The sequence below is a fragment of the Alligator mississippiensis genome, chromosome 4 (genome assembly GCF_030867095.1).
Source record: "Alligator mississippiensis isolate rAllMis1 chromosome 4, rAllMis1, whole genome shotgun sequence".
In the NCBI taxonomy this organism is placed as follows: domain Eukaryota; kingdom Metazoa; phylum Chordata; order Crocodylia; family Alligatoridae; genus Alligator; species Alligator mississippiensis.
In genome coordinates this window covers 175,511,161-175,523,304 of record NC_081827.1, presented here as the reverse complement: position 1 = coordinate 175,523,304, position 12,144 = coordinate 175,511,161, and the positions used below count along the sequence as shown (strand labels likewise).

Sequence of the window (12,144 nt, the reverse complement as noted above, 5' to 3'; positions counted from 1 at the left end):
ATATTCAAGTGACAGTAATTTCAAGAAACAAAGGAAACAAAACACAACAACAGCAGACCTCTCATCTGGGCACTGGAAGGCTTCTCCCAGCTATCCTCTACTACCTCCACGCTGCTCAGGTATACTGTGAATATCAGGGGAGCTCTAAAGTCTTTGTCTTGTAGGATTAGAGAACAATGAGAGATTAACATGAAAGGCCAGAAAATAATCCCCTGGCAGCAATACCAGCATTTTCTCTTGAACACCAGATGCTTGGTGACATAATGACAATATTGCCCACGTTCTCAGTAGTTATTGACACTAACAATTAACTTGCTACCCAGTAAACAAAATACATCAACAATAGTTTACAATTAAAAATGTTGATGTTGATGATAAAAGAACTGCTCGTTTGTTTTACTGAGCAAAACAAGTCTCTTTTGTCCAAGTCACATGGACCCAGAACTGTGTTTCCTATATAAAGGCCCACTCCATCCTTGCAGAACATTAAGGTCTTACCCCTAAATAGGAGCTAAAATGGCAAAGGTAAGAAAAAAATGAGTGAATATAGCCTAATACATTTTGTATGTAAAACAACTTTTTTTATTTTCTGCTTAATTTGCTCAATAGGCTGTCAATAATTTCTTTAAAAGCTCATATTTCCATATTCCTTAGATTTAGGGAATGATTAGATGCTTTTATTTGATTATTGGAAAACTGCAGTATGGGAATGAATCTGAAAATTCTCTCCATACCTTTTTTTAAAAGAGATGAAAAAATCCCACACTGCATTCAACCAAAATTTCACAATTACTATTGCTGCTAGTTGACTGTTCAGTATAACTGAAGTGTTAAATAAATGCCTTACAGAGGCTGGAGACTAAGACCTGAATTCTGCCCCTTTAAGTTCAGTGGAACCATTGCCATTTCCTTTAATGAGCATAAGACAGTGGTGTTGGCCATGGGGAGAGCACTGGAATGGAGAGGGGGAAGGTGCCTGGAGGACTGCAGGGCTGCAGGTCACCAAAGGCTGCTTGCTCCAGCTGAAGACATGGGCTGATAGCCCAGAGCCATAATTCCCTTGGCATCCTGGCTCCCCCTCCACCACTGCATTAACCCTTTCACAGACACAGCCAAATTAAAGTTTTTACAACTAGCATCTACAAGAAGATCCCAGCACCTTTGAAAGGGGTAATGGAGGAGAGGGTGAGCTAAGCTGATGAGGGGATTCTGCTCTGGAGTTGCAGCATGAGCCTGCAGCTCCCAGGAGAACTCACATTGCGGTGGAAAAGATTCCTCCTGGCTGATCCTCCCTTCCCTGCCCCCCCACTGACCCCGCTTCTCCTGCTCTCAGCACAACCCCCTCCCTACCCTCCATTCAGTGCCCAGGGCACAAAAATAATTAGTTATGCCACCGGAACAGTGGTGCTACCCAATTCAGAAAAAGTATGGAGGTGTGTCTTGAGTCTGAAAAGGCTGAGAACCACTGGCATTGGACCTGCCTTTATTAAGGGGATGCTACCGCCTAGCCTTATCCCTCCATGATACTGCAGTTCTATCAAAGCCTCAAAATCTCCAGTGTGCCAAAGTGGCTAATGCTTCCATTCTCCTGGAGTCCCAATCCCCACCCCACCAACTGAGAAGCCTGCCAAACATCAGCACTGTGAAATCCTGAAGAAGGAGCTGTGAACTTCTCAGGTGCTTTTCGGCTGCTTACCCAGCTGTATTTCATTAGCTGCTTACCTAATCAGAAAATGTATGTCCAGGCTTAATTACATATCCTGATAAAAAGTCCAACAAGGACCATAGAAGCATTTCCATAGATTTGGGTATATTGTGAAGTAAACATTATTAAGTCAAAGCCAGTGTTAAAACCAAGGCTTTCTAATGTTACTAGTGTTGCCTTTTATTTTTATGCAGATCATATTTTATGAGGGCAGAAACTTTGAGGGCCGCTCCCATGAGGTTACCTCGAATCAGCCCGATATGCACTCTTACTTAAGCCGCTGCAACTCCATCAGGGTGGAAAGTGGCTGTTGGATGATCTATGAGCAGAGCAACTACTCAGGCTATCAGTACTTCTTGAGGAGGGGAAGCTACTCAGACTACCAGCAATGGATGGGATTCAATGACTCCATAAGGTCCTGCATCCTAATCCCACATGTAAGCTCATTGACATTTCTGTGGTTGATTTTACTGGAATGAAAACTCTGTCAAGGGTCCTCAGCTAAGTGCAGAACTCCCTGACCCTAGCTACTGCACATGCAGTTCCTCCCCCAAAAGCTTACGGACTTGACTGAAAAACAGGCGCAAGGTACAAGATGACACAGAAGGGCAATGAGTTTGAGGCATTTTAAAAGGGATTTAGATGCCTAAAAATGCAGTGGCAGGAAGTGAGATTTTCAATGAAATCAAGGACAACTCAGCACCTGAGCACCCTTGAAAATTCTTCCAGTGAGCATCTTCATCTTTCAGTATTTCTATAACTTGAAACATTCAAGCTAAAAGGGATTTTCCCAAGAAGCTGGTCCCAGTTTAGTGTCTCAACCACAGGACCCTCCTTTCTTCTCTCTCCTTCTATTATTAAGGTTGCTTGATATGCACCGTTCCAAGTTCTTGGTTGCCATTTTTAGACCTTTGCCAAACATTAATCCTTTGAGCTGAAATTCTCCTTGTTTTTTTGGGCATGGGAATTTTCTTTTTTCCCAGGAAACTGTCCAAATTTGCCACAGTACACACCAAACCGTTTACAGAGAGTGGAGTACTGGAGCTATAACTGATCAGGGCCCAGCTGTGGTAGATATTGTGTAAACACCTGATAGGAGACAATCCTGAAACACAGCCTAGGAGCTAGATAGAAAAAAGGTTGGTAGAGGAGTAGAAGCAGTGGAAGATGAAATGACTTACTGAAGGACACAAAGCAGAGCAGCGGCATGGTCATTTGTAGAACTCAGACCCATGTGTCGTTGTGTAGTGTCATATCTCCCAGATGACATTCACATTTAAAGCTCTTGGCATATGACCACTCTGGGAATACAGCTACCAATTACCATTTTCTTTGGCCTGTCTTTTCTAAATGAAGATGTGATATAAACCTACAAGGCTCAGTTAAACACTGCTGTGTCCCAGTGTCACTTCACTGATGATCAGAGCTTTGGCAGGAAATGGGGTTGGATTCTCTTCAGAGTAACAGCAGTTTAACACTACTGAGTCAGGCTCCTATTCCTGCTGATTGAGCAAAAGTGATAATTCATTTAGGCAGACAAGGTTCTTTGGGTAAATGTGATACCTTTTATTAGACCAACTAAATAGTTGGAAAAATTGTTCTTTGCAAGCTTTCAGGCACAAGAAGGGTGTGTGTGCCCAAAAGCTTGCACAGAACAATTTTTCTGACTATTTAGTTTTGTCTGCCTATATCCTTAGACCAACATGGCTACAACTGTGAAACATGGAAGATACATTCACTAAGGTATCATTCACAGCAGAAAAGCAATGAATCACTTGCTGGCAGATATAGCTAATATTTACATCTTCTCTCCATGTTTTTACATTTATCCTCATAGCCTATGGATATCAGCAGGATCCAAATCTATGAAAAGAATGACTTCAGAGGCAGGATGATGGAGTTCATGCGTGACTGTCTTTCCATCTATGAGGAATTTCGTTTTGGAGATGTCCAGTCTTGCCATGTTTTTGAAGGTTGCTGGATATTTTATGAGCAACCAAACTACCAAGGACGACAGTACCTCCTGAGACCCAGCGAGTACAGGAGATTCACTGAGTGGGGAGCCACAAATGCCAAAGTCGGGTCCTTGAGGCGTGCAATGACCAGTACACTTCACTGTCGGTAAACAATACCCGCTAGCTTCTTCCAGCTGGGAATGCTTCTCTTTGTTAGTTAATGCAATGTGTCACTCACTCAGGCTGGGATTCTGAAACGTTAGACTGCTAGATCTCCTTTCAGGTTCAAGGCCTTGAGCCAAACATCAATTGGAGTCAATAGAAGATTTTTCAGTGATCATGGGCTGTGGATTAGGCACCAACAGGATAGTATCCAGCCCTGCTCACCTTCCTCACAAAACGTAAGTCCACTGGAGTCAAAGAAAGTGAGCAGGGTTCTGCCCATAATGATTTAGGTCCAAGCTTCAAAGGCAGCTAACAAAACATGGCTGAATCTAAATTGCTGAATTCAAATCTGATCTGCCAAGTGGGATTAATTTAAATTGTGGCACAGTTTGGCCCTCACAAGACTAACTCTCAGTTTTTGTAGGATGGGGAACAAGCATTCAGCTTCCAGTTTTTCTCAATACTAACACATTTTCTTCGCCTGAGCATTTATTCGGGTAGTATAGTCACTAGGCAAAGTTCTGCAATTTCATTTAGTAGGAGCTGTACCTTACTGAGGAGTTGGCCCACTATCATTGCCATTGAAGGTACTGGCCAGTGGCAGAATTCATCACACTGCTGTCCTAAAAGTGGTATCTTAGTCCTAGAGATAGTGGAAGTGAGGATTTATAACTACTTATGCAGTATCAGAACACATGGACTAGACTGGGCCAAGCATTTCAGATTGCTACAGACCATCATTACTAATAAAAAGTATTTTCCTATATTGTGATGGGTATGTTGTCCTAGAATAAATTTTTTGAGCTTATCTGTTGTCCACCTTCATTTCTCCAAGAATAAAACCACAGAAACTAAAAATAACCAAGCAACCAAACAACAGACCTAGGTGTTGGTTCCCTCCTGCAACGTCAGTAAAATGTTTTCTGTTTTTGGTTACCGTTTACACTGGTGGTTTGTGGAAGGGACTGGGGGATGGTTTGGAGGTACAATTAGTGCCTGAGGGGCATGTGACTTGAACCATTCCATGGGTCAAGCTCAAGGGGCAGGCTGGGGCCAGAGCCCAGAGAAGAGCAGAGCTTGGGCCTGGAGGACCCAGTGCAAAGGACACAGGGGCCAGAGGCCCAGAGATAGGGGTCTAGCCCGAGAAGGATGGAATCCAGATCAGGGGTCCAGTGCTCGGAGAAGAATGAGGTTGGAGCCAGAGACCCAGCACAAGGGACAGAGGGGACAGAGGCCCACAGATACTAACAACCAGCAGGGCTGAAACCAAGATAGCCAAACCCAAATCTATGGGCCAGGGCTAGAGGCTTGCATCCAGAGCAGAGGGAGAGAAGCTGAGAAGTCCAAGGCCCCAAGAAAGGAATGATTGGATATAAATTCTGTGAGGCAAGGGCATGGTGTAAGGGGTGCCTGGAGCCATGTAATTAGCCATTAAGGCTACAGGGGCCCTGGAGCATGAACAGGCTGAGTGCCCACTCCGCTTAAGGGCAGAACTGAGACCATCAGGGTCTGGGAAGGACCTGCTGGTGCCTAGAAGAATTGGGGTTTGCTTTAGGACCCATAGGCAGCTTCCCTTTCAATTAAATAAATACATCAAGGTATGATGGGCAAGTGAGGATGGGAGGGCACCCTAGAGCTTGATCTGGGCCAGGGGTAATGTAGTCTCTAGAGGGCACAATGGCTGCCCCTAAAACCCAAACCTTGCTACACTGACCCATTAACTATAGAAAAAGCTTTGTTACTGTGGCCTATTTGGCCAGGAAGTGGCTAAAATGTGGAACCTTGTGAAGTAGTTTCCACTGGCATGGAAATAGCTGATATCAGGTATGTTTTTAATGCAATTTGTTTACCAAATGTACACATCCCCCATGGCCCCAGAATTAGCAATAAAGTGATCCACAAAACCCACTCAGGGGCTGTGTCTACACAACGAATAAAAAATGTGATTGTAGCACAGGCAGAGAGACCTGTACTGGTGTTAATCGCATCACATGGGTAAGGGTAGCAGTAAAGATGGAAGGCCTCAGACTTGAGCCTCTACAGAAGTTCCAGAAACCCTGCTCTGAGTACTTCGTAGCTTTTGTTGTCTCTGTGAGCCCACCCATGAAAACAAGCACATCTTTATTTTTCCATGTGGATATCCTAATAGAGGCCCCTGGCCACTCCAACAAGTGGTTGCATCTTCTGTTGAGACTTCCAAGCTCACCATCAAATGCAGATGGCTTCCTTGTAGGGGTCAAATGAAAGGCAATCTCCTTTCTGCTTAAAAACTGACTCCTTCCACCATTCAGGCCTAAGTCTGAGTCTAGGAAAGCCTGCTCAGACATCTAGGAAAAGTCCTCCTGCTATGGGGTCTTGAGAAAAGCAAACTGACAGGATTATCTCTGATGACTTGTATCACAATGATTTTTGTCCAGACCAGGTAGAGGCAGATCTGAGTTGCAAACTCTGGAGGGCAATTTATTTAAAATTTGTACATGTTCATATATCAGATTCTGGTCTAAGCAAATCACAGAAACAAATAAAATCTTTCTTCCATAGTAAACAGTTTCTGGAAAGAATGACTTGGGGTTTAAGGTACCAAGTTTTCAGATATCTCTGAGCCCTGTGGTACAATGAGAAAATCCTCATGGCCCAAGTAACTCCCTGGCCCCCATTCCTCATTTCTAAATTCCCTACCCAAGAAAAGTGCAAGACAGAAGCAACATGAAACTCAATGCAAGGAATACAAAGACCCTCAGCACCACATGTGCAAAATAGAACTAGAGACAGCCAGAGCCAGCTGGAGAACCAATCAAACACTGCAGAGGCAGATGAGGAGAGCTCATATGGTAACTTTGACTGCTATACTTATCTGTTCCATTAAAAAACCTCATGCAGGGTGGTTTGAAATGGAAATCTGACAGCAGGACTCAGATAGCTCCTCTCAGTCAGCCATTATCTTTCTTCTACCCACCACTACCCACCATCCAGGGAGGTTGGGTTGGCTATGCAATGTACCCCTATGTCCATGTTTTACACTAATGGCTACTGGCACTGCAGCACACATTTTACAACTATAAAATCTTACTACTTTAAAAGAAATTTTGTAAGGATGAGCTGCAATTCAAGCTCAGAACCTCTTGAGAGAGATTCCTGCCAGAGGGCAGGATTCAGGAGCTGATGGCTTCAGTACCCTGTCAATTCTCTAGTACCAGCTCTAATGTTTCTGAACCAAAGGTTGCTCTCATTTACCAATATACTGCAGCCCCTCAGGTTCCTCTGGGTCCTCTCCCAAGAATTCTGATTTTCCAGAACCCGACCATCCCATCATTCCTGTCATCCTTGAGTCCTGGGGCCCAGAGGTGGGCCTATATTTTCATTCTCTTTCAGGGACTATTAGCTCATAAGCTTCTGAGATGCTTATTAGGGCTGTGCGAGGCTTCGGACAGAGCTTCAGATCCAGAGAAGCTTTGGACACTTTGGGGTCCAAAGCAACACATCCGGGTTGAAGCGCTGGACTCGTTAGGCTTCCTGAAGAGCTTCAGAGTCGCCTTGGAGCCATCTTGGAGATCCGGCCATAGGGTATAATGGGGAAACAATAATACATCTATAACTTTGTTGTTTTTTGTCCAATTTGGAAGAAATTTTCAGGAGTGGTAGACTCTGCAGAGAGAATGAAGCCTGACAAGTTTCAAGGAGATCAGTGCAGGCGTTTGGGGGAAACAGCACTCCAAATTCTTGAAAGCAAAACTCATGTCACGTCTAGGCGTTACAACATAGCGGGGTCAAAACGGCAGTGATGGTGGCTCTTACTGAGGCCACAAAGCTTGCCAAATTTCAAGAAGATTGGTGCCCCAAGGTGCATGTGCAGTCACCGCCAGCACGGAGCTGATGCCTGAGCTGTAGAGCCCAGGGCAGCTGTTTGCAGTCTGCCTGCTGCTTACTGCAGCTGCCCAGAGCCCAGGCTAGCTACAAACAGCTGCGTCGGGCTCTGGAACCCTGCCATCACCTCCGTGCAGGGAGCGGGGGAGAGACCAGGGCTGCACCGCCTCAAGTCTCTCTTTCACTGCCTGTTCCAAGGTGTGGGTGCATGAGCCAGTGTTGAACTGATGCCGGAGCCCGGAGCCCAGCACAGCTGTTTGGAGCCTCCTGGCTCTAGGGAGCCGCTTCCAGCTGGGAGCCTGGGCTGTTCGTAGCAGGCAGCTGGGATGCTGCAAGCCCTGCTGAGAGCAGCCCAGGCTCCAGTAGCTACCCAGAGCTGGGGTTGCTGGTGGCAGCCACAGAGCCTGGGCTGGGGGACAGGGGTTTTGTGTGGGGGGCAAGGGGCATAAGCAGGGCATCCTGTCATGTACCCCTTGCCCTCATTTTGTTTTTCTGCCATGCCGGCAGTCTGGCACCTGCCGAGGTAGGCATCGTGGTGTTTTTTGGCGCTCCGGCCAAAAAAACATTGCCTACCCCTGCTCTAGGACTTACATGGAATGATATTTCTTTATTGAAACTCTAGTACTTCTTGTTTGAGAGACAGAGAGTAGTGTGCCTTCCTATGAGATATGATCTCTTAAAAACTACAAGTCCCAGAGTTCCTTAGTTCATGCTGGCATTTTCTGTGTGTCGCAGGGCACCTCGGTACCCCTGCTCCTAAGAGAGGAGAAACTGCCAGGGAGAGAGAGCCCTGGCAGAACCAAGTGAGCACAGCTGTGGGTTGCCGGAGCAACCAAGCGGAGCCAGCTGCCTGTAGGGGGCAGGGCCTGGCCCTTATAAAGCTCAGGGCTGAGGCCAGGCTGGCAGTTCTCTGCCAGCAGCCTGGGAGGCAGGAGCTCTGAGAGTGAGGATGTGGCAAGTACAGCTCATGATAGCCCTGGAGGCTTGAGCTATGATGATGAGTTATGGCCAGGTGGCTTGCATTTGTGTTACAGCCTAGGGGCTTGTGGTTTTGCTTTGTGTTTGTGCTATTACACCCGGAGGCTTGGGCGAGGCTGTAGGGGTTGGAGGAGGCCTCAATTACTCGCACGCCAGTGCGTGAGCAACTGGCGGCGAGGAGCGTGGCCAGTGGGTCGCGGGTGCAACCCGTAGGTTGCGGACGGGGACCGAGACCCTGGATTGCGTGTGGGGGGAACATAGCCCCCGGTCCCAGGAAAGGGGCGGTATTACTGAGTAGCCCAGTGCGGGCATGGCGAGCCCCAGAGAGGGGGGGAGTGCCATACTGAGCAGCCCTAGAGAGCAGGGCCATACTGAGTAGCCCAGTGTGGGCGCGGCAAGCCCCCAGAGAGGGGGAACGCCATTGTGTTTTATTGAGTAGCCCAGTGTGGGCGCGGCGAGCCCCCAGAGAGGGGGAATGCCCTTGTACGTTATTGAGTAGCCCAGTGTGGGCGCGGCGAGCCCCAGAGAGGGGGAACGCCATTGTGTTTTATTGAGTAGCCCAGCGTGGGCGCGGCGAGCCCCCAGAGAGGGGGAACACCCTTGTACGTTATTGAGTAGCCCAGTGTGGGCGCGGCGAGCCCCAGAAAGGGGGAACGCCATTGTGCTTTGTTGAGTAGCCCAGTGTTGGCGCACGGGCATAGCGAGCCCGGCCGCAGGCCAGTGCGGCAATCCCCCCCTCAGACCAAGGCAGGGCGCTGCGGTTGCCCCTGCGAAGACAGGGAGTAGCAGCGCAGGGAGCCAGAGTCAGGGAGGGTGTCCGTGCAGTTGGCCCATAGGACCGGAGGCCCGCGGGAGAGTCCCGGAGCGGAACCACACCGGCAGGGGAGGCCCAGAGTGGGCTAGACGGGAGTCCCAGCAAGAGGCTGGGCACGAGAGAGGGAGCCCAGACTGGGCCACATGAGAGAGGAGGCCCGGGAAGCGGGCGTATAGACCAGACAACGTCCATTACATCTGCGAGGCTTGGGGCGTGGTATCAGGGGAGGTAGGAGCCACGCATAGCCCATAAGGCTAGGGCGCTTGGGTAGCGCCCATTATACGGGGAGACCCACGAGGGGTCCAGGAGCTGACAGGCCCGAGGTAACACAAGGCAGCCTCCCTATTACATATATTCCATCAAGACGTGGCGGGCGAGAATGGAGGGTGCCCTCGGGCCGGAGTAGCGCGGTGAGAGGGCCTCAAGGAGATCACGGCCCTCCGCAAGGACTCCGCCGTGACACTGTGCATTTGCAGAAGTCAACAGGGCAGCCAGTTGGCTGCAGGAGAGGGAACAAGCAGTCCCTCATCTGCCCATGTACAGCGATTGTTCAGTAGTGGAGGCTTAGTTTTGCAAGACAAGAGGAAAATTGTCAGATGTACATTTTGAAATGCAGCTTTTGCTGACGTTCAATAAACATGTTTAAACAGTTTCTGCTGCACAACTGAACGTTCTTTTTCTCATTTAAACTGATTTTCTCATTTCAGTCTAATTTTGATTTTCAGACACTTTCATTAGTTTTAATTCAGATGTACTTCATACCCTTTTGTTACCTTTTGAGCAATAAAAATTGTAAAACAGGTTTTCTGTGAAAACAGCTTCCGTTTGTCACCTGGCTATGAATATCTCCTTTCTGTTATTCTGGTATACCTATATGATGCATTAACTTTTACAAAGTACTTCACACGGAGAGGGTGAGAGGGATCTAACATTACATAGGTATTGGTAAATTGTTATTCTGAAAACTGTATGACAAGTATAACATTGTTTTCAGGTAAAGCAGGGTGAGTTCTGAGGAAATTAGTGTGCATCTGTAGGCTTATGGAAAAGAAACCCACTCGTTGCATTTGAAAATGAAAAATGATGCTAAGAGGCAATTCACCATGTTTCACGCTGTAACCGGAGGGCTGTCAGGGTCACCGTGCTCTCCCCTGCCACCTCTTTACTGTGTCCAGCTGCCGAGTAGCACCCTCCAATTCTCGCCTGCCACGACTTTGATCTTATATGTATATTTTATAGGGAGGCTGCCTTTCGTCCTCTGGTCCACGGTTCTCCTGTTATCTCTAGGTCTTCTAAGGTAGTGAGTGTTCCTGTACACTCCAGCCTTATGGGCTATGCGTGGCTCCAACCACCCCTGTACCACGCCCCAAGCCTCGCAGGTGTAACAGATGTTGTTCTGTCTCTCTCTGTCTCCATGCCCCCTCTGGCACTCGGGCTCTCCACAGCCCTGTCTCTCTCCGTGCCCTCTCTCCGGGGTCTTCTCAGTAATGCTGCTCTCTCAGGGCCTTCTCACATGCTTCCACCTTTCCTGGGGCTCACCACAATGCTGCCCCCTTCTCTGGGGCTCACGACACCCGCACTGGGCTTCTCAGCAATGCCCCCTTCTCTGGGGCTTCTCAACTGCCCCTCTCTGGGGCTGGGATCTATGCACCCCGAATGCTGCACCCTCACTGGTGCTGGGGTTCCCACACTACTGTGAGTCCCCTATGAGGCCTCCTCCAACCCCTAATAGCCTCACCCAAACCACTGGTTACAAATAGCAATGTGCCCGCCTCTGTTCTATCAGGCGCTCTCTTGCAGCCCTGGCCCAAACTAGTGATTTTTTCTGTCCCAGGCCGGGGGGTGGACCCCAAAGGCTACCCTGGCTGACGTCCGGGGTTCCCCTTATCTCACCCGCCACAACTTTGAATGGAACCTCAGTGGAGGGGTTCCCCCTTGAGGTAGCCTTCAGGGCTGTCACACCGCGTGGCGGACACTCACAGGGTTCCGACCTCCCCTACACACTGGCCACTCGCCACCTTCGATTGTGGATCTTCTGGCCCTCTAGCACCCCTGGTTCTTCTCGGACTCTACCCTGGCCTCCCGTGGCTCTCCGGCCATGGGCTTCCAGTGGCCCTGGGTCTCGGCTCAAGTGTGTAGGCAACGAGGCCCTTTGTCCTAGCCTTGTCTATCCCTTGGCCCAGCTCCCTACTTTACCCACACCGTGACTCACCGTGCACTCCCCACCACCATGACTGCTGGAGCAAATGGGAACCAGAGGGCCTGGAGTTCCCCCCCACAGGAACACCCAGTACCTCGCGGTCTGCGGGCACAGTGTTATCCCGATGCACCTGTACCCCTAAACCTAGTGGCTGGCCCCGCTCAGGGCTGCTCCCTATGGTAGCTTCTCAGCTTCTTTCCCTATCAGCCACCCAGCTGGCTTGCTGGTCAGTTCTTCTATTGGCTAGCCAGTCGACTTCCCTACCAACTCCTCTGCCGGCTTGCCAATGGGTCCTGCTGTTGGCTTCTCTGCTGGTGCCAGCTCCGTTGCTGGCTTCCCTGCCAGTGCCTCTGCCGGAGCCTTCTCTGGCTCTTCTGCCAGTGCCTCTGCCGGTGCCTTCACCAGCTCTTCTGCCAGCGCCTCTGCCAGTGCCTTCACCAGCTCTTCTGCCGGCACCTCTGCC

At 49.0% G+C, this 12,144-nt stretch overlaps 1 protein-coding gene across 1 annotated transcript; it reads left to right on the top strand.

Annotated features, from left to right (window-relative positions):
- Positions 1 to 516: 516 nt before the first annotated feature.
- On the top strand, positions 517 to 3,830 carry LOC102568641 (gamma-crystallin B). Its single transcript, XM_006272765.1, has 3 exons — positions 517 to 525; positions 1,900 to 2,142; positions 3,543 to 3,830. Exons 1-3 carry the CDS (start codon positions 517 to 519, stop codon positions 3,828 to 3,830), a joined length of 540 nt encoding a protein of 179 aa, XP_006272827.1.
- Positions 3,831 to 12,144: the final 8,314 nt, after the last annotated feature.